This window comes from Ranitomeya imitator, chromosome 1 (assembly GCF_032444005.1).
Source record: "Ranitomeya imitator isolate aRanImi1 chromosome 1, aRanImi1.pri, whole genome shotgun sequence".
NCBI lineage: Eukaryota > Metazoa > Chordata > Amphibia > Anura > Dendrobatidae > Ranitomeya > Ranitomeya imitator.
Genome location: NC_091282.1, coordinates 520386569 through 520410091, shown reverse-complemented (window position 1 = coordinate 520410091; position 23523 = coordinate 520386569). Strand labels below are relative to the sequence as shown.

At 42.8% G+C, this 23523-nt stretch overlaps 1 protein-coding gene across 1 annotated transcript in view; it reads right to left on the bottom strand.

Annotated features, from left to right (window-relative positions):
- Positions 1-23523, bottom strand: part of TDRD7 (tudor domain containing 7) — a 161333-nt gene that overhangs the window by 37761 nt on the left and 100049 nt on the right. The window contains exons 11-15 of the mRNA XM_069766726.1: positions 20914-21048; positions 20562-20648; positions 19891-20025; positions 12693-12803; positions 8828-9306 (exon numbers count right to left, since the gene is read on the bottom strand). Of these exons, the coding sequence (XP_069622827.1) occupies positions 8828-9306; positions 12693-12803; positions 19891-20025; positions 20562-20648; positions 20914-21048 (947 nt within the window). The remainder of the gene's footprint in view (positions 1-8827; positions 9307-12692; positions 12804-19890; positions 20026-20561; positions 20649-20913; positions 21049-23523) is intronic.

Here is a 23523-nt window from a genome sequence, read left to right as displayed (position 1 = left end):
ATGGGGAAAAAAGTGAAAGGAAAAGTGTTGGAGGCGTCGAAGCTACAGCCACAAAATTTTGCACAGTCACATGTCTGGACCCTGAGAGCATCATAGGCTATGTTGTGAGGTGAAATTTTAACCCCGTGCTTTCCAATTCACCAAACAATTTTGCCCCTATCTACATAATGGGAAAAAATGAAAGGAAAAGTGTTGGAGGCAAATTGACAGCTGCCAGATGTGAACAAGGGGGACATAAAGAGTGAGAGCGATGGCGCCAAAGAGTATATACCGTACAGTTGCTAAGGTGGGGCCCCGACATAGGATACTCACCACACACGGGGATATGAACACACACACAAAATGCGCCACACACTACCACGTGCTTGAACACATATCACCCTCAGCACACATTTCACCACACATACACCAACCTCGCCACATAAAAGTCAAAACACAAAAGTCGCCGCTCAAAACTCGCCACGCGCAGAACTCGCCACATGCAAAAACTAGGCTCTTGCAAAACTCGCCACAAGTGCAAAACTCACCTCATGGAAAACTCGCCACACGCAAAACTTGCACATGCGGAAAAATTGCCACATGCACAAAAGTTGCAACACATGCAAAATTTGCCTCACACAAAACTTGCACATACTCAAAAGGCACCACACAAAACTCACCACGCGCAAAACTCGCCATGCGCAAAACTTGCTGCACACAACTTGCTACACTAACCTGTCACATGCAACTCGACACACAAAAAGTTGCTACACGCATGTTGCCACACGCAACTCAACACACACAACTTGACAAACGAAACTCGCCCTAAAACACACACAAGTCTGGTCTTATCCTTCAAAAATAAAAATCTGATTAATAAGCAGACAAACTACAACAAATGTACCATATAGGAAATACAGCAGCTGTCAGTCACATGACCTGTCTATTATGTGTATGTGTGAGCTAATATATACTGCCAGGGGGAGGGCTTCCTGTTGGCTGGGGATTTATCAGGCTGCCAATTTAGCTTACAAATACTGAGGTAAAAATACTGAGCAAATAACGTGTGAACGAGGTCTAATACAGGAGGAGATGACACACAGGTATATACTATATACAGGGGAGATGACACACAGATATATACTATATACAGGAGATGACACACAGGTATATACTATATAGAGGAGGAGATGACATACAGGTACATATATATATACAGGAGGAGATGACATACAGGTATATACTATATACAAGAGGAGATGACACACAGGTATATACTATATACAGGAGCAGATGACCTACAGGTATATACTATATACAGGAGGAGATGACATACAGGTATATGCTATATATAGAAGATGACATGCAGGTATATACTATATACAGGAGGAGATGACACACAGATATATACTATATACAGGGGAGATGACACACAGGTATATACTATATACAGGAGGAGATGACATACAGGTATATACTATATATAGAAGGAGATGACATTCAGGTATATACTATATATAGGGGAGATGACACACAGCAGGTATATAATATATACAGGGGAGATGACATACAGGTATATACTATATACAGGAGATGACATACAGATGTATACTATATATAAGGGAGATGACAAACATGTATATACTGAGGTGATGAGGTGAAAATGAGAGGTGTGAGGTGAAAATGAAAAGGTGTGAGTGCAAAATGAGAGGAGTGAGGAAAAATAATGGCGTGATCAGAAAATGACAGATGTGAGGTTGAAATGACAAGTGTTAGGGGGGGAATGAGAGGAATGAGGGAGAAAATGAAAGATGTGATTGGGAAAATGAGAGGCGTGATGGGAAAATAAGAGAAGTGAGGTGCTATAGCTAACCACAGATATTTACTATGCCCAGGCAACGCCGGGCTCTTCAGCTAGTGTATATATATGTGTGTGTGTGTGTGTGTATATATATATATATAATGGAACAGCACAATGCTCACCAATGGTGGGTGCCTAGCCCCCTGGATAAAATGGTCCAAACATTAATCCAATATGTATACCAAATAGCAAAAAGAAGGCAGCACTCCAAAAGTTTCAGATGAAAAAAAGGTGAAGTTTTAATCGACCCACATCACTGCGCAGTGATGTGGGTCGATTAAAACTTCACCTTTTTTTCATCTGAAACTTTTGGAGTGCTGCCTTCTTTTTGCTGTATATATATATATATATATATATATATATATATATATATATGTATGTATGTATGTATGTATGTATGTATGTATGTATGTATGTATGTATGTATGTATGTATGTATATATATATATATATATATATATATATATATATATATATATATTTACACACACACACACTAGATGGTGGCCCGATTCAAACGCATCGGGTATTCTAGAATATGCATGCCGACGTAGTATATTGCCCAGCCACGTAGTATATTGCACAGTGACGTAGTATATTGCCCAGCCACGTAGTATATTGCACAGCGACGTAGTATATTGCCCAGCCTTGTAGTATACAGCACAGAGCCACGTAGGATATTGCCCAGTGACGTACTATATTACCGAGCCACGTATGTCACAGGGTAAAAAAATAAAAAATAAACATACTCAGCTAATGATCTGAGGGCCACTTGTAGTTGAACATACTCACCATTCTGGTCGCTGCTCCTCAGCGTCCCGTCTCTCCGCTTCCTGGGATCCAACGGCGCTGTGCAGATGGGTGCGTGGCTGCCGCCATCTTGTGTTCCCAGGATGCTTTGCGAAATTACCCATATGACTTAGCGGTCTCGCGAGACCGCTAGGTCTTATGGGTAATTTCGCAAAGCATCACTGGGAAAGGAAGATGGTGGCAGGCGCGAGCGGGTCAGCGGACAACGGAGGGTGAGTATAGCAGGTTTTTTGTTTTTGTACTATTTTTAACATTACTTTCTTTTACTATTGATACCACATAGGCAGCATCAATAGTAAAAGGTCACAGAGGGTTAATAGCGGCGGTAACGGAATGCGTTACCGCCGGCATTAACCCTGTGTTAGCGGTGACCGGAGGGGATTATGGAGCAGGCGCCGGGGACACTAACTACGGGGAGTAAGCAGCGGAGCGCCGGGGACACTGACTGCGGGGAGCGGAGCGCCGGGGACACTGACTGCGGGGAGCGGAGCGCCGGCCACTGACAGCGACTGTGCCCGTCGCTGATTGGTCGTGGCTGTTTTGCGGCGACCAATCAGCGACTTGGATCTTCATGATAGACAGAGGCCACGACCAATGAATATCCGTGACAGAAGGACAGACAGACGGAAGCACCCCTTAGACAATTATGTATATAGATATAGACAGTATATATGTTTTTAACTATTATTTGAGCACATGGATCCATTGTATGTCCATATGTCGGTTTTGCAAGCCTGCGAGAAAATCTCGCAGTATTGATGCCATACGGATTACATGCGCAAAATACGCTGCAACACCCTGCCTACGGATGACATGCGGATCACTATTTTGGGGCCTTTTCTGTGTATTACGGCCTTAAATAATTGACCGTATTTTTATACGCTGAGAGTGAGGCCGGCCTTAGCGATTCAAAAGGAGCCCTGAGCAAGTATTGAGTGCATTTACTGAACATATAATTCAGTAGAACAACATTTCAGATGTTAAAATCATTTTTCAAGCTGGTGTTATAAAGTATTCTAACTTACTGAGATAATGACTTTGGGGTTTCTATTGGCTGTAAGCCATAATCATCAACATTAACAGAAATAAACACTTGAAATACATCTGTTTGTAATGACTCTATATAATATATACGATTCACTTTTTGCATTGAGGAACTGAAATAAATTAACTTTTTGATGATATTCTAATTTTATGAGACCTGTAGCTCATCATGCAGAACTGGTTTGATTTTGTTTGTTCAATTTGAGATGAGCACAAATGTTCCCCCTCCCCGAAAAGCTCATACCACCCATCACTACAAAGATGAAACGTATAGGCAGAGTGATATCCCCTGCCAACAGAATGAATAGAGTATGCTCACTTAAGTTTATTGATTCCACTGAAGGCAGGATAAGTGAATATATTCCACTGATGCCACTGGCAGAGGCTCTTCCACATACCTGATTTGTATCACGCTACCTCTGTCTGTGGACCTTTGGGCTCATCCCAATAAATCACAACTGTGCTGTACAGTGACCTCAATGCTGCCATTTCAGTTTTTATGTTCTGCCAGAGCTTGTTATAGTGCACTGGTGCGATTTGTTGGGATGAGCCCAAAGATCCTCTACTATAAGGCTATGTTCACACATAGCGTCCTGTCCCTGCGGGTTCTCCCGCAGCGGATTTGATAAATCTGCAGGGCAAAACAACTGCGGTTCTCCCTGCAGATTTATCGCGGTTTGTTCCGCGGTTTCCGCTGCGGGTTTCCGCCTATACTATTGATGCTGCATATGCAGCAATATGCAGCATCAATAGTAATGTTAAAAATAATAAAAATTGGTTATACTCACCCTCTGACGTCCCGATCCCTCGGCGCTGCACCCGGCGGTCCGGTTCCAGAGATGCTGTGCGAGAAGGACCCTTCGTGACGTCACAGTCATGTGACCGCGACGTCACCGAAGGTCCTGGTCGCACAGCAACTCTGACCGGACGGCCGCGTGCAGCGCTGACTTCAGAGGGTGAGTATAACATGATTTTTTATTTTTATTCTTTTTTTTAACCCCAAATATGGTTCCCGGGGCCTGGAGGAGAGTCTCCTCTCCTCCACCCCGGGTACCATCCGCACATTATCCGCTTACTTCCCGCAACGTGGGCACAGCCCCATGCGGGAAGTAAGCGGTTCAATGTATTCCTATGGGTGCAGAATCGCAGCGATTCTGCACAAAGAAGTGACATGCTGCGGGTTTTAAACCGCTGCGTTCCCGCGCAGTTTTTCCCGCAGCATGTGCACAGCGGTTTGCGGTTTCCATAGGGTTTACATGTAAATGGAAACGCTATGGAAACTGCAGCGGACCCGCAGCGGCAAAATCGCTGCGGTTCCGCGGTAAAAACCGCAACGTGTGAATATAGCCTAAGTCATACCATTGCCATCTCGATTCATGAGCAGGCAGAAAGGACTACTGTGATACAAATCAGCAGCGTCAAAGTATCCATGCAGCAGTTGGAGTAATAAGCAAGAGTACCTGTACATGATCGAGCACAGGCAGTTACACAGATCACATCAGGATCACAATGACAAACTTTTCAGTAGCGCAACAAAAATGATGCTTAACTCCTTCATGACCGGAGGTATTTTTGATTTTGCGTTTTCGTTCCTTCCCAGAGCCATAACTTTTTATTTTTTCTATCAACTTGGCCATGTGAGGGCTTGTTTATTTGCGGGACGAACTGTACTTTTGAACGACACCAATGGTTTTAACATATGGTTTCCTGGAAAATGGGAAAACCATTCAAAGTGTGGTGAAATTGCAAAAAAAAAAAAAAAAAAGAGTGAAATACCAGTTTTTCTGTTTTGCTTTGTTTAGCTAGGTTCACTAAATGCTAAAACTGACCTGCCATTATGATTCTCCAGGTCATTACGAGTTCATAGACACCAAACATGTCTAGGTTCTTTTTTATGTAAGTAATGAAAAAAAAATTCCAAACTTTGCTAAAAAAAAATAAAAAAAAGCGCGTCATTTTCCGATACCCATGGTGTCTCCATTTTTCATGATCTGGGGTTGAGTGAGGGCTTATTTTTTGCATGCCGAGCTGACGTTTTTAATGATTCAATTTTGGTGCAGATACGATCTTATGTTCGCCGTTATTACATTTTTATTAAAAAAAAAAACATGTAATTCTAGCGTTGTTACTTTTTTGCTACGCCGTTTAGCGATCAGGTTATTCCTTTTATTGATAAATTGGGTGATTCTGAAAGCGGCGATACCAAATAGGTATAGGTTTGATTTTTTTTTTTTTATTGTGTTATTTTTAATGGGGAAAAAGGGGGGTGATTTGAACTTTTATATATTTTTAAAAACATTTTTTTCCACTTTTGGCATGCTTCAACAGTCTCCATGGGAGACTAAAAGCTGCCATAACCCGATCGCCTTCTGCTACACACAGGCGATTATCAGATCGCCTGCATGTAGAAGAATATCTCACTTCTTATGAGCGCCGGACCACCAGGCGGCGTTCATAGCAATCCAGAAGTGACAACCATAGGTCTCCAGGAGGAGTATGTTTGATTTTGTTTTTATTGATTTAATTCACTTTTGGCATGCTTCAATAGTCTCCATGAGAGACTAGAAGCTGCCATAACCTGATCGTCTCTGCTACATAGAGGCGATGATCAGATCGCCTCTATATAGCAGAACTACTCACTTGCTATGATACAGGAAAGATATACCGTATATACTCGAGTATAAGCCGACCCCCCTAATTTTGCCACAAAAAACTGTGAAAACTTAATGACTCGAGTATAAGCCTAGGGTCGGAAATGCAGCAGCTACCGGTAAATGTCAAAAGTAAAAATAGATACCAATAAAAGTAAAAGTAATTGAGATATCAGTAGGTTAAGGGTTTTTGAATATCCATATTGAATCAGGAGCCCTATATAATGCTCCATAAAGTTTATGATGGCCCCATAAGATGCTCCATATTAAAATATGCCCCATATAATCCTGCATGAAGGTTAATAATGGCCCCATAAGATGCTCCATAGACACATTTGCCCAATATAATGCCGTACAAATGTTGATTATGGCCCCATAAGATGCTCTAGACACTTGCCCCATATAATGCTCAACAAACGTTAATTATGGTCCCATAAGATGCCTCAAAGATATTTGCGCCATATAGTGCTGCACAAACGTTGATTATGGCCCCATAAGATGCTCCATACAGACACTTGCCCCACATAATGCTCAACAAACGTTAATTATGGTCCCATAAGATGCCTCAAAGATATTTGCGCCATATAGTGCTGCACAAACGTTGATTATAGCCCCATAAGATGCTCCATAAAGATATTTGCGCCATATAGTGCTGCACAAACGTTGATTATGGCCCCAAAAGATGCTCCATACAGACACTTGCCCCATATAATGCTGCACAAACGTTGATTATGGCCCCATACAGACACTTGCCCCATATAGTGCTGCACAAACGTTATGGCCCCATAAGATGCTCCATACAGACACTTGCCCCATATTGTACTGCACAAACGTTATGGCCCCATGAGATGCTCCATACAGACACTTGACCCATATGCTGTTGCTGCGTAAGAAAAAAAAACAACAACAAAAAAAAAATACTCGCCTATCCATCGCTCAGGCCCCCGGCACTTTCAATATTCACCTGACTTCGTTCCGGCGCCGCTCCGTCTTCAGCGTCTTCTGCACCGACGTTCAGGCAGAGGGTGCGCACTAACCACGTCACCACGCCCTCTGACCTGAGCGTCACTGCAGAAGACGCTGAAGACGGAGCGGCAGCTGGAACGAGAAGAGGTGAATATCGCGCAGCGCTCCACTCCCCGTTATACTCACCTACTCCTGGCGCGGTGCAGTCCCTGCTTCCCCGGCGCCGCAGCTTCTTCCTGTATTAAGCGGTCACCGTTATCGCTCATTACAGTAATGAATATGCGGCTCCATCCCTAAGGGAGGTGGAGCTGCATATTCATTACTGTAAAGAGCGGTACTATGTGACCAATCAGTACAGGAAGAAGCTGCAGCGCCGGGGAAACCAGGGACCGCACCAGGAGCAGGTGAGTATAATTAGACAGCCCCCGCTCCCCCTCCCCTGCCGACTGGGTATGACTCGAGTATAAGCCGAGAGGGGGACTTTCAACCCAAAAAAATGGGCTAAAAATCTCGGCTTATACTCGAGTATATACGGTATATATTTGTACCGTGTTAGCAAGTAGATAGAAAAATATTTAGAATTGAGAGTCCTCAGTGGTTGATACCTTTAAAGTCTAACTGAAAAGATGGTAACAAATTGTAAGCTTTCGAGACGACTCAGGTCTCTTCATCAGGCATAGACTAATAAAAAATCTGAAAATCTGAATCTGATTCTTCAGATTTTCTATTAATCTATGCCTGATGAAGAGATCTGAGTAGTCTCGAAAGCTTGCAATTTGTTACCATCTTTTCAGTTAGCCATTAAAAGGTATCAACCACTGAGTACTCTCAATTCTTCACTTGCTATGAGCGCCAAACAGTGGGTGGCGCTCACAGCAAGCCAGCACTGACAACCATATAGGTCTCCATAAGACCTCCGGTTGTCATGCAAATAGACCGGTGACCCACGATCATGTGATGGGGGTCACCGGTGTGCGTATTTCCGGCGCGATTGCCGGAAGCGCTTGTTAAATTTAACTGGTTAATAGCCATGGGTGGATAGCAATTCCACACGCGGCTATTGCGGGCACATGTGAGCTGTTCAAAACAGCTGACATGTCCCGGGAAACATGTGGGCTCACCGCTGGAGCCCACATCAAATGGAGTCAGACATCGATGTAAATGTACGCCCAATGTCGGAAAGGGGTTATAACAAAGTTGACCACCAGTTTAGTAAGGGAAGAGGGGGGGGGGGGTCTCACTTATTTAAATTCCTCATCTATTAGCCTCATCTAATCCTCCGATTGTGCTACAGAGAAAGTGAACACTTACTGCCAGGTTACCCTACAGGTTGTAGCCGTTCTCTGGGGGCTTCAGTAGAACAACATATTGTGATCAGTTTATTTTCAAGGGACCCGTTGAACAACTGGGTATTGTCTAAAGTGGATCACCCTCTATCTTATTTCCTGAACAAGTATCTTAAAGCATTAAGAAGTCATTAACCTGTAAGTAACAAATATATTTACAAGGTACTTACTTGTTATCCACCTTTGCAGCATAGAGTTTATTTTTCTCCAGATTTGGCTGCTTCTCTTCACTGGTGCTGTAGTGTAAAAGCATTTCCTCCATAAGCACTTCTAACTTGTGCAGTTCTTGCCAAGGTTGGAAGACAAAATGGCCAGGATGGCAAGCTACAGATACGAAGACATCAATGTGGGCACCAGACCTGGGCAGAGGTAGAAGTGGCGGCAAAACTATGGAAGGGCTGGTGGTGCCCTGCTCTACAGATTTCTTGGTTACACTGCTCTGTTCCTTCCGGGTAACTGCTAATTGCGTTCCAGCATCTCCTCGGTCTTTGGGCAAGGTAGCAGCAGTACTGGGCAATAAGCTCTTCTGCTGTTTCCACAACTCTTCACTTGTAATCTGGCGATTGAGGCTACGTCCAGAATCAAGAGAGGCCCTTGACGTGAAGAGATGAACGTACAACATGCTTTTCGCTTCATCTATTTTCACTACCTGTGAAAAGCAAACCCGTAACCATGACAGGACTCAAAATTAACATAACAGTGTGACAAGTAGCGGTGAGAAATGGTTATCTGTTTCTTATCCACTACAGGGATAACTGAGGCTTATTGATAAAGGTTGAAAGGCTCACACATTTAAAGGAAACCTGGCACTCAATTCATGCTGCTCAAGCCAAGGGCAGCATGAAACCAAGCCTGGCTGCATGAAATTCGACACTTCAGAGAAAATATAGTTTAAAGATCAGGCCAGGTGCCAAAAGGCATAGACAAGACAAGACTAATCCGGTGCCACTCATGGCCAGCTTCTCTCAGCGCTGTTCCAGACGACTGACAGTTTCTCCCATGTATGTACTTAGCAAGAGACCAGACAATCACCTGGGAGGGTTGCGGGAACAATCCGGAAGGTGGTGGCGCTGGACTAGTCTCATCGCGCCCAATAGTCATATATAACTATTTCACGCCCCAGCGTTTCAGAGAACACAACACCTGGCTGAAATAGTGTAGCCAGGCTCTAGTTTGGGCAGCAGGAATCAGGTGACAGGTTCACTAATCCCTTACTGGCATGTGACGTACTGTTACCCCTGACTTTAATGGGGGTCAAGAATTGAACTTGCATCTTTCCCAGCAGATGATCGCTATGATATTCAGTCATTATCTGCCTCTAACAGAGGTATTTACAAAATGGCTGTAGGGAATGAGTCATTCCATGCGCTCATTGGCATCACCATGAAGCGAACGCAGGGCGCCGATGAGTTGCCATGGCAGACAGGGGTCTGCTGAAGATCCCCAAAACTGTCATGACTGTACTCCTGTGAATACAAGCTTCCGGATAGTGTTCATAGGAGAGAGTGATTTTTGTTATGTACAGCGTGCAGTATTGATGCACATAGCAGAAGCGATCGGATAATTACAGGTTCAAGCCCCCTACAGAAACTAACAAGTACAGCGAAAACAAAAAAAATGTTTTTGAAAAACCTATAAAAAGTTAAAATCACCCCCCCCCCCCCCAGTTAATCCATTAAAAATATACACATGTGCTATTGTTACATTTGTAAATATCTGAGCTATCAAAATATAAAAATTAACCAGATTGTTAAATGGCGTAAGAAGAAAGAAAAAAAATCTAAAAAACAAGGAATTTTTATGGATGCTGCAACATTGCAATAAAATGCATTAAGAGGTAATCACAACATACAGGTCCTTCTCAAAAAATTAGCATATAGTGTTAAATTTCATTATTTACCATAATGTAATGATTATAATTAAACTTTCATATATTATAGATTCATTATCCACCAACTGAAATTTGTCAGGTCTTTTATTGTTTTAATACTGATGATTTTGGCATACAACTCCTGATAACCCAAAAAACTTGTCTCAATAAATTAGCATATCAAGAAAAGGTTCTCTAAACGACCTATTACCCTAATCTTCTGAATCAACTAATTAACTCTAAACACATGCAAAAGATACCTGAGGCTTTTATAAACTCCCTGCCTGGTTCATTACTCAAAACCCCCATCATGGGTAAGACTAGCGACCTGACAGATGTCAAGAAGGCCATCATTGACACCCTCAAGCAAGAGGGTAAGACCCAGAAAGAAATTTCTCAACAAATAGGCTGTTCCCAGAGTGCTGTATCAAGGCACCTCAATGGTAAGTCTGTTGGAAGGAAACAATGTGGCAGAAAACGCTGTACAACGAGAAGAGGAGACCGGACCCTGAGGAAGATTGTGGAGAAGGACCGATTCCAGACCTTGGGGAACCTGAGGAAGCAGTGGACTGAGTCTGGTGTGGAAACATCCAGAGCCACCGTGCACAGGCGTGTGCAGGAAATGGGCTACAGGTGCCGCATTCCCCAGGTAAAGCCACTTTTGAGCTACAGAGAAGCAGCACTGGACTGTTGCTAAGTGGTCCCAAGTACTTATTTCTGATGAAAGCAAATTTTGCATGTCATTCGGAAATCAAGGTGCCAGAGTCTGGAGGAAGACTGGGGAGAAGGAAATTCCAAAATGCCTGAAGTCCAGTGTCAAGTACCGACAGTCAGTGATGGTGTGGGGTGCCATGTCAGCTGCTGGTGTTGGTCCACTGTGTTTCATCAAGGGCAGGGTCAATGCAGCTAGCTATCAGGAGATTTTGGAGCACTTCATGCTTCCATCGGCTGAAATGCTTTATGGAGATGAAGATTTCATTTTTCAGCACGACCTGGCACCTGCTCACAGTGCCAAAACCACTGGTAAATGGTTTACTGACCATGGTATTACTGTGCTCAATTGGCCTGCCAACTCTCCTGACCTGAACCCCATAGAGAATCTGTGGGATATTGTGAAGAGAAAGTTGAGAGACGCAAGACCCAACACTCTGGATGAGCTTAAGCCCGCTATTGAAGCATCCTGGGCCTCCATAACATCTCAGCAGTGTCACAGGCTGATTGCCTCCATGCCACGCCGCATTGAAGCAGTCATTTCTGCCAAAGGATTCCCGACCAAGTATTGAGTGCATAACTGAACATTATTATTTGTTGGTTTTTTTTGTTTGTTATTAAAAAACACTTTTATTTGATTGGATGGGTGAAATATGCTAATTTATTGAGACAGGTTTTTTGGGTTATCAGGAGTTGTATGCCAAAATCATCAGTATTAAAACAATAAAAGACCTGACAAATTTCAGTTGGTGGATAATGAATCTATAATATATGAAAGTTTAATTGTAATCATTACATTATGGTAAATAATGAAATTTAACACTATATGCTAATTTTTTGAGAAGGACCTGTATCTACCCCAAAATGGTATCAATAGAAACATCAGAACAAAAACAAGCTCTTTAACAGCTCAATTGACCAAACACTGAAAACGTTACAGGTCTCGGAAAATGGCGACACAAGCAGGGGATATATATTATAAATTTCCCCCAAAATGTTATCCACCACTTAAAAAAACAACTATACATGTTTGGTATTTGTACTGACCTGTAGAATTATATTATATAATTATATAGTGAACATGGTAGTGAACAAGGTTAAAAAAAATAAATTGTGGAATAGCATGTTTTTGCAATGTCACCATACTTGGGATTTGCTTTCTTGCTTTCTAGTGCATCACATGATAAAACGAATGGAGTCATTCAGAAGTACAACTTCTCTCACAAAAAACAAGCCCTCATATGGCTATGATGACAGAAAAATAAGAACGTGTTGGCTCTTAAGAGGAGGAGGAGGTAAAAACGAAAATACAAAAAATGGAGAAAAAAAATAAAACAGCCAGGGCAGGAAGGATTTAAAACCTACAGATAATTGTGAGAAATTAGAGAAAAATACAGAAAATGCTTGTTTAGATGCACACAGATTCTAAGAAATACTTAAATGTAGGCCATTACCTTGATACTACATTCTGAACAGTTTAAAACAGTGCTTCGGAGCCACAAGACGGCATCTGGTGTCCACATGCCAATGTTAAGTGGAAGATCAGCAAGGCAGCATCTTTTAGCCTAAAAAAAAAAAAACAATTTATAACAAGAGATTTTAAGGGATTAACCACTACTAGGACAACTCCTTCTCAATCTGAATGTTGGACCCAGTTAGAATAAAAACGCCTATATTCATCTCTCGTGCAGTCGCCGTTCCAGCGGTGTCAGCACGTGCGTTCCTGGTGTTCACATGAGGTTATGACATGTCACAAGAGCCCCGAGCCCCAATCAGCGCCGGCTTCACTGTCCAAATCTTCAGATGTATAAGTAATCAATAGGAAGGGAGAGCTGATCACTGTTCTAATGCATTGCAGTGCATGAGACCTGTCCGTTTTACCCAGACAGATTTTTTGTTACACTGAGCCCAAAGCAGGGTCTAACAAGCCACCATAGCTGGCAGACCCGGAAGTCATTAATTGACCACCGGTTGTTATAACAACCCTTGGTTCCCTTGATCACATTGCATGGGTGCCGGTAGGGTAAGAAGGAGGGCCCTCTCCCACAAACTTCTCTAAGATGCCACGATCGCTACGGATGGCGGCATCTATAAGATAAGACAACCAGGGGCTGGCTTACATGGGGCTATCATCAGGACGGGACCTTTGCCAATCAGGCCCCGATGATGTTGCTTGTCCAAGGCGGTGACAAGCACCACAATCCAAGACCCTAGCCCTGCATGACCGCCAACTGTTAATTTATGACGGTGCCAGCAAGCACCAACGATTATTTACAGTCAGCGTGTGTGAAGAGGTTAATGTCACCTATAATCTGTACAAATTCATTTCCATTGAGAAACAAACGGATTATCGTTTCAGGTGGAAAAATAAAAATAAAAGCTAAAATAATATGGTTGCATCATTTTGGATGTGGTTTTGGTCAGAGTTAGACAATCACATTTAAAGAGGACCCAATCACCATCATAATCGGTTATATTTCACGAAGAAGCAAGTAAATATAACTAATCATGGAGAAATTCATCTTTGGAAGCAGAATGACAATGTAGTCGCCATAGCATGAAAAAGCCAACCTGAATACAGACCATGGGAGCTTCCATCTTGGGACTGGCAGCGCAGCCTGCTGTGTTCTAACGAGGCCCATTCCCAGATTCCAGGCCTGTTACTAGGCAGAGCCTCTGGTCAGCAGCAGTGTAGTGACCCTTAGCTTCACACTCTGCTTCTGCTGGGCGTTCATGGGTTCTGTCTGACTCAAACGGACCACAAAAGGGGCCACAGCCTGTAATTACTAGTGATGAGTGAGTGTACTCGTTGCTCGAGATTTCTCGAGCTTGCTCGAGTGACCTCCGAGTATTTTTTAGTGCTCGGAGATTTAGTTTTCTTCGCCACAGCTGATTGATTTACAGCTACTAACCAGGCTGAGTACACGTGGGGATTCCCTATCAACCAGGCAACCCCCACGTGTACTTATATGCTGGCTAACAGATGTAAATCATTCAGCTGTGGTGAGGAAAACTAAATCTCCGAGCACTAAAAAATACTCGGAGGACTCCCAAGCCCAAGCGTGCTCGGGAAATCTCAAGTAACGAGTATATTCGCTCATCACTAGTAATGACACAAACTGTTCAAATGAGCTCTACAGTATGCGTTTTTTTCTGAACATGTCCATTTGTTCAGACAGGCAGAGAAGTGTGATCTGCACCGTTTCTCAGCCCACCTGAACAAATGGACATGTTCAAAAACAAAAACAGTTCAAATGAACTCCGTTCATGTCATCACAGTCTATGGACTTCTCGGCTGTTCTTCTGAATTCCATCCGAATACTATTTTTAGGGGAATTCTGAAGGAATCCCAGAATGCACTTATGAAATACAAAGTGAACAGGGCCCAATTAAGCGAATTTTACCGAAATACAAAGGGCCTGATAACATCAAGACCAGTGTTGTTCATGCCGGTCTTGATGAGAATATGGGTAGGACTCAGACACTTTATTCCTAGAGTCGAACACCTCTTCAAGAATCAGGAGTGCAAGACGAGTGGTGTGCACGCCTCACCACATATCCTACTCCAGTTCCTGATGAAGTAAGACTTGCAATGAGAGGCGGTCACCATACCACCATCTCACCTCAGCTCCACCCACTTAGACAGAGCTAGGCAAAAGTAGTGTCAGTTACAGTCACAATTTTAGCGCAGTTGTGCAAAAGCAGGAGCGTCTTAACCGGTCTGGAGGAGCCAGAACTCTTATTGGTTGGTAGGGGATCAAATACTTATTTCTCATTGCAAAATGCAAATAAATTTATAGAATTTTTACAATGTGATTTTCTGTATTTTCTTTGTGATAGTCTATCTCTCAATATTAAAATTAACCTACCCTTATAATTACAGACTGTTCATGTCTTTGTCAGTGGGCAAACTTACAAAATCAGCAAGGGATTAAATACTTATTTACCCCACTGCAGGTGTATGTGGCGTGGGTTCGCCCCATACTCACAAGTAATGGATGTGTGTTACAGCCAGGACCTGCCTTTAACAACCATGGGCGGAACACAGCTCCGCCCATGATTGTTAACCTGTTAAATGCCACTGTCACTGATTGAGGGTCGCCGACGGGTTGCTTGTCATTATAGAGGTTTTCTTGAAAGTATGCTTGTGGTTGGACTTCAAATGAGACTGTAATCTTTAAAAGGAGACCAACCACAGGTGAAAGTCCCCTAAACAGACTAACTGGGAAAAAAACAACAACTTAGCAGTGACACCATTTTGGAAACTAGACCCCTCAGAGAACTGATCTAGATGTGTGGTGAGCACCTTGAACCTACAGGTGAGTCACAGAACTTTACGTTGATCTGTGGAAATTAAATATTTTTTCACCTAAAAATGTCCTTTAAGCCTCTTTTTTTTCCATTTTCACAGGGATAGCAGGAGAAAAAAAATGGATCCCAAAAATTTGTTGTGCAATTTCTCCTGAGTATGTGGATACCCCATACTTTTGAGGCACATTGCACAGCTCAGAAGGGGACAAGTGCCATGTTGGAGTTCAGATTTTGCTGGACTGGTTTTATGGTGCCATGTCACACTGGCAGAGCCCCCGACGTGCCAGAATAGCAGAAAGCCCACATATATAACCTCATTTTACAAACTACACCGCTCAATCAACTCATCTAGGGGTGCAGTGATCATATTGGCACCACATGTGCCTCACAGATTTTTATACTATTGAACAGAGAAGAAAGAAGAATTACATTTTTAATCACCAAAATTTTGTTTTGGCCACAGAATTTACATTTTCATACTGGGAAATGGGTAAAAATGGCACCAAAATTTGTCCCTCAATTTCTGCTGGATGTAGAAATACCCCATATATGGCTGTACAGTACTGCTTAGCCATATGGAGAGACTCGGGAGGAATGGAGCGCTATTTGCCTCCTGGAGCACAGATTTTTCTAGAATAGTGTGCAGACTCCATACACATTGAGCACTTAAGTAAAAGAAGAGCAGAATCCCTCCACAAGTGACCCCATTTTGGAAATTATACCCCTTTGGGAATGTTGCCGAGTGAAAATTGCAAACTGCCATTGTAGTGACCAGTACACTGTAGTGACCAGTATGTTGCAGTCACCAGTACATTATGCCCAGCTCATGGTTCTGGAGGCACAGCTGTAAGTTAGGTGGGCTCTCATCACTACAAAAGTGCCAAACATGTAGACGCTAGAAGTGGTTTAGGCACACTGTGGGGCATTTGGCGCAGAATACACAAATTTTTTTTTTTTGGGGGGAGGAGGGGGTGGCTAGGAGCAGTTCTCCTTTTCCACAGCCCTTAGGCTACTAGTAATGTGGAAGGCCCCTACATTTTCCATTGGGAAATGACGGAACTGAGTGAAGGCTTGCTTTTTTTGTGGATTGAGTTGAAGCTTTTATTGGGAACATTTTACATAATGTTTGGAATCACATTTATCTCGTGCTCTACGCTGAGCAATTACCGTATATACTCGAGTATAAGCCGAGATTTTCAGCCCATTTTTTTGGGCTGAAAGTCCCCCTCTCGGCTTATACTCGAGTCATACCCGGGGTTCGGCAGGGGAGGGGGGGGCGGGGTCTGTCTAGTTATACTTACATACTCTTGGCGCGGTCCCTGCTTCTTCCAGCGCTGCAGATTCTTCCTGTACTGAGCGGTCACATGGTACCGCTCATAACAGTAATGAGTATGTGGCTCCACCTCCCATAGGGGTGGAGCCGCATATTCATGACTGTAATGATCGGTAACTGTGACCGCTCAGTACAGGAAGAATCTGCAGCGCTGGAAGAAGCAGGGACCGCGCCGGGAGCAGGTAAGTATACGGGGAGGGGAGCGCTGCGCGATATTTACCTGCTCCTCGCTCCAGTGCGGCTCCGTCTCCAGCGTCCTCTGGCAGTGACGCTCAGGTTAGAGGGCGCGGTGACGTAGTCAGTGCGCGCCCTCTGCTGAGCGTCGGTGCTGGAGACGGAGCCACACGAGGAGCAGGTAAATACTGAAAGCGCCGGCGTCCTGAGCGAAGAGAGGTGAGTATGTGATTTTTTTTTTTATTATTGCAGCAGCATTATATATGGCACAACTTTATATGGAGCATCTATGGGGCCATAATGAACGGTGCAGAGCATTATATATGGCACAACTTTATATGGAGCATCTATGGGGCCATAATGAACGGTGCAGAGCATTATATATGGGGCACAGCTTTATATGGAGCATCTATGGGGCCATAATGAACGTTGCAGAGCATTATATATGGGGCACAGCTTTATATGGAGCATCTATGGGGCCATAATGAACAGTGCAGAGCATTATATATGGGGCACAGCTTTATATGGAGCATCTATGGGGCCATAATGAACGGTGCAGAGCATTCTATATGGCACAACTTTATATGGAGCATCTATGGGGCCATAATGAACGCTGCAGAGCATTATATATGGGGCAGCTTTATATGGAGCATCTATGGGGCCATAATGAACGGTGCAGAGCATTATATATGGGGCACAGCTTTATATGGAGCATCTATGGGGCCATAATGAACGGTGCAGAGCATTATATGTGGGGCACAGCTTTATATGGAGCATCTATGGGGCCATAATGAACGGTGCAGAGCATTATATGTGGCACAGCTTTATATGGGGCCATAATGAACGGTGCAGAGCATTATATGCGGCACAGCTTTATATGGGGCCATAATGAACGGTGCAGAGCATTATATGTGGCACAGCTTTATATGGGGCCATAATGAACGGTGCAGAGCATTATATGTGGGGCACAGCTTTATATGGAGCATCTATGGGGCAATAATGAACAGTATGCAGCATTATATGTGGCACAGCTTTATATGGAGCATCTATGGGGCAATAATGAACGGTATGGAGCATCTATTTTTATTTTTGAAATTCACCGGTATCTGCTGCATTTCCTACCCTAGGCTTATACTCGAGTCAATAAGTTTTCCCAGTTTTTTGTGGCAAAATTAAGGGGGTCGGCTTATACTCGGGTCGGCTTATACTGGAGTATATACGGTACTTTGGGTTTTCCAGCTAAAACTCCAAGTGACGAGACTCAGATGACAACACTGATGGATTCATTCATTATAATGAGGCAGCAGAGTTACTCTGGACTCCATCTGGCCTATGATCAGCGGTGTCCTTTACAGGTGTACAAAACTGTGTCCGACAGCACTTTTATGCAATCCTAAAAGATGGACACCACCAGATCACAGGTCAGATAGAGTCCACAGTGCCTCATAGGCAATTTTTGGGATGCAGAATGAACAAACCAGCATTTCAGGAATTTTTTTTTTCTTTTATGCCGCTCTATGTGTGGTAAAATTGATAAGGTAGCTTTATTCTTTGGGTCAGGTTTTGGCTCCTTTTCCGCCATAAAAACTATTTTATAGAAAAAAATGATCTTGGCATCACTTTATTTTTCCACTGACTGAGCTGTATAGCGGCTTGTTTTTGCGGGACAAGATGATATTTTCTGCAATACTTTACTTACATTCGTCTTTTTGATCGTTTTTTTATTCCACTTTTTCTTTGGAGGCATGATGAAAAAGCATTACTTTTTTTTTTTTTTTTTTATGTTGTTCACAGAAATGGTTAACTGTTGGGACAGTTTTATAGGTCGGGTTGATCCGGAGGTGGCGATACCAAATGTGTACTTTTTTCCATAAAAAATATTTATTGATGTGTACAAAATTTTTACAATTTTCTTTTTAACTAAAAAATCGTCTACTGTACATTTATGGAACTAACAAATTGTCTACAGTACATCTAAGGGTCTTTCACTTTCTTCAGTCTGATCGCAGTTCTATTGCATTAGAAGTGCAATGCATTAGAACGGTCAGCCCTGCTGACAAGTTAGCATGATCTAACTAACTGGCTAGTGCCTGGTGACCCGGATGTCATCATAATGACAATCGGGTCACCATGGCAATGATCGGGCCTAGGCGCAGCCATGGGGGCGCCGATCGGAGTACAGAGGGGACTGCCTCCCTCTGCATGCCTGCTAAATGCTGCGATCACAGTATTTATGGGTTAAAGTGCCGGGAGCGGTGCCTGCACAGCTGACACTTGGTGGCACACACATACACCCTCTGTGCACGTAAAATCGCCGTGACGTATATGAGATAAATAAGATCTCACAAGGTCTACTACTTTTGTAATGGCCTTGAAGTTACATGGCTGAATTCGGAAAAAAAAAAAAAAACACTAATTTATCAGATGTAACTGTAGAGTCAGAATTTTAGGCGGAGCAGGAGTTGTTAGAACATTCTTATTTTATAATTTATTAACCTTCACAAAAATGTAAAATAGCTCAGAATAGCAGTTTATAAATTGGGGACTTCGATTAATGCATTTTATTCTCTAACAGTGGTGTTCCAGTGATGCCTAATGTTACCATTTTACTACAGAGAGTGTGATTTATTATACTTCCTTATTTAGCACCCGAATATTGGCCATTCATGGAGTCGATTTGAACTTTGTCTTACTGACTCCACAGTCCAGGTAGATTTATAGAAAACAGAATACTCAGCGGAGCGGCAGGAAAATAATAAGAGCAAAAACTGGAGACAGGTCCATTAACTACATTCCTGTGATTGTAGCTGTGTCTTGTTCTTTCAGACAGTTACCTGAGGTGGTATTGAGATTAAATCTCGTATAAATCGAGATGGAATTTCTCTCAGCTCAGACACCTTCACTGAAGCAATAGATCCATAATCCAGGAACTGAACATCTAGAGCTCGACTACTGTGGACACTTGTTATCTATAGAACATAAAATGGAAACGGTTATGGGTAATTCTACATGAACCCAATATGCACATCAAGGAATGAGATCTATGTAGGGTCAGCACACCCCACAGCACTCTACTCTGTACATTCCAAGTTCACGATGAGTAGATAGATTTGAGGATCTCCAGTCCAATGGCCAGGTCAGTGATATCTGGCAGCTAGACAGAAGTCCCATGATTCTGTTACCTTGCGGCATTTAATTGGTCAGGGCTGGTACAATGCCATCTATACAACCTGATGCACAGATGACATAGTGCCAGCCCTGGCTAATCAAAAGCAGAGCCGACATGCCGGAAAATAAGAGTTTTGTGGGAATCCTCTCTCGCTGCCAGGTATCACTGACCCGGACAGGAGTTCTGCAAATCAAGCCACTGCTCTCTCTCAAATGTTATTTACTGCATCCTCTAAAGTGTCCCTATAAGCCATGATCTACCAATTTTTCCAACATTACAAATATTAGATCTGAAGAGATTTAATTCATGAAACAAACGATATGGAAATGGCCTTACCTCCACACGTGCCCATTTCCCTTTGTGGAAGAGCAAGCATATTTTTCCATAAAATGGAAGGGATACAAATAAACTAGAAGTAACAGTCTAGAAAAAAACAGTAGAAAAGAAGGATTTACTATCATAATATGAAGAAGATTAATGAAAACAAATGCAATCTGTCACAACTATTCCATTTGACAGAAGGAGTACAGCAATATTTAGGGGTTAAAAACAAACAAGGTGCAATATACTAAACAATTATGTGAAGTTTTCCACGTTAAATACAAGATTCCTGTGTTGCTTGCGGTTTTGGAGACTGAAGCTCACCCTATGCACTGGATATTCATGAGAACACAATTTCTGGGCATACCTTTGAATTAAATTCAGCTTCAATCTTATGCAGCAGCTCATTGAGTTTCGTCAGACCTTTTGATGGCAACTGACAAAACAATGTACCATCAGAACAAACGTTGGTCACATTCACATTTGTGTATGAAGAGTTCACCTAAAAGATAGGAGAAACTTGGTTTATTGCCAAAAGTAAATGTTTGGGAAGACACATTTTAACATCAGGTTCCTAATTCTGGAAAAGAGTTCATCAATTCAAGTAAGAATTATGATCCACTTTAACCCCTTCAGCCACCAAAACGTAGAAAATGTTGAAATTTTCAAACTTTCAACTTTTATGCCCTTAAATCGGAGAGATATGTCCCACAAAATAGTTCATAAATAACATTTCCCCACATGTCGACTTTACATCAGCACAATTATGGAAACAATTTTTTTCTTTTGTTAGGAAGTTATAAGGGTTAAAAGTTTTCACGGGAGTAATATGAAAAAATGGATGCCAAAATTTGTTGTGCAATTTCTCCCGAGTACGCGGATACCCAATATGTGGAGGAAAACCACTGTTTGGACGCACATCAGTGCACAGAAGGGAAGGAGCGCCATTTGACTTTTTAAAGACTAATTTGCTGGAATAACAACATTGAGCCGAAGGAAAAAAAACAAAGCAGCTACCACATATGTGGGGGGGGGGGAACTACAGTTTGGGCCTACACCATGGCTCTGAAAGGAAGGAGTGACGTTTTGGAATGCAGACTTTGATGGAATTGTGTGTGGGTGTCATGTCATGTTGGGAGAGCTGTTTGTTAGCACCTTGAACCCGCCAGATGCTTCACAGAATTTTACAATGTTGATCTGTGAAAATTAAAAAAAATTCCCACAAAAATGTTTTCGCTTCAAGTTTTCATTTTTACAAGACTAGCAGGAGAAAATAGACACCAACATTTGTTGTGCATTTTCTTTTGACTACAACGATACCCCATATGTGGTCGAAAACTACTTTTGAGGCACAGTGCAAAGCTCAGCAGGGAAGAAGCGCCATATTGGAGTTCAGATGTTGCTGGAATGGTTTCAGGTTGCCATGTCATATTGCCAGAGCCCTTGAGGTGCCAGAACAGCAGATCCCCCACATATATAACCTCATTTTACAAACTATACCTCTCAATAAATTCATCTAGGGCTGCAGTGATCTTATTGACACCACATGTGCCTCACAGAGTTTTTTACTACTGGGCAGTGAAGAAAAATGTATTTTACCACTAAAAATGTTGCTTTTGCTCTAAGTTTTGAATTGTTCTAAGAGCCAACAGGAAAAAAAATGGGCCATAATTTGTTGTAAAACTTTCTCCTGAGTGCACCCATACCGTACATGTAAACATTAAATACTTTTCAGGCACATTGCAAAACTCAAAAGAGAAAGAGCACCATATTATAGCATATTATAGCGCAGATTTTACTGCTATGGTTTGCAGGTGCCATGACCTACAAGGAGAGGCCCTCAGGGGCTAGAACAGCAGAACCCCTCATAAGTGACCATATTTTACAAAATACAATTCTTGATTCATTAATCTAGGGGTGCAATGATCACACTGACACTACAGGTGTGTCACAGAATTTTATTCCACTGGGCAGTGAAGAAAAAAAAATACATTATTAACACAGAAAAATTAGTTTTAGCCCCAGATTTTCCATTTTCACAAGGAGAAATTGATAAAAATGGCACCAAAATTTGTCCCACAATTTCTGCTGAAGGTGGAAAATACCCCATATATGGCTGTACAGTACTGCTTTGGCTACTTTCACACTAGCGTCGGAATCTCCCCGTCGCAATGCGTCGGGCAGAGATTCCGACGCTAGCGTTTGACGCACTGCACAACGGAGGCACCGGATGCATTTCTCCGGCGCATCCGCCGCCCCATTGTGAGGTGCGGGGAGGTGGGGACGGAGTTTCGGCCGCGCATGTGCGGTCGGAAAAAGCGTTCCGTCAGGAGCAAAAAACGTTACATGTAACGTTTTTTGCTCCCGGCGGTCCGCCACAACACAGCGCAACCGTCGCACGACAGTTGCGACGTGTCGCAATGCGTCGCTAATGTTATCTATGGGGCAAAAACGCATCCTGCAAACAACTTTGCAGGATGCGTTTTTTGCCATAAACGACGCATTGCGACGTTTTGCAAAAAACGCCAGTGTGAAAGTAGCCTTAGCCGTACGGAGAGACTCGGGAGAGATGGAGCACTATTAAGTGCTAGGAAAGCAGAATCTCTCCCTCTCAAGTGACCCCATTTTGGGAATTATAACCCTTTGGGAATTTATCTACAGGTGTAGTGACTATTTTGACTGCTTGGGTGTTTTCCATAAACAAGCAGCAGTGGATGTTACTGAGTAAACTGCAAACTACTGAATGTCGTGTAGGCACACTGGGGCCCAGAAGGGATTTAGATTTGGGAGAGCAAAGTTAGCTGGATTTCTTTTGCGGGGCGAGGAGCCATAGCGCTTTTCCTAGAGCCCTTGTGCTATTAATGACGTGGAAGCCCCCTATATTTCCAAATGACGGATCCGAGAAGAAACTTGCTTTTTTGTGGATTGAATTGAAGTTTTTATTGGGAGCATTTTACATAATGTTTGGGATCACATT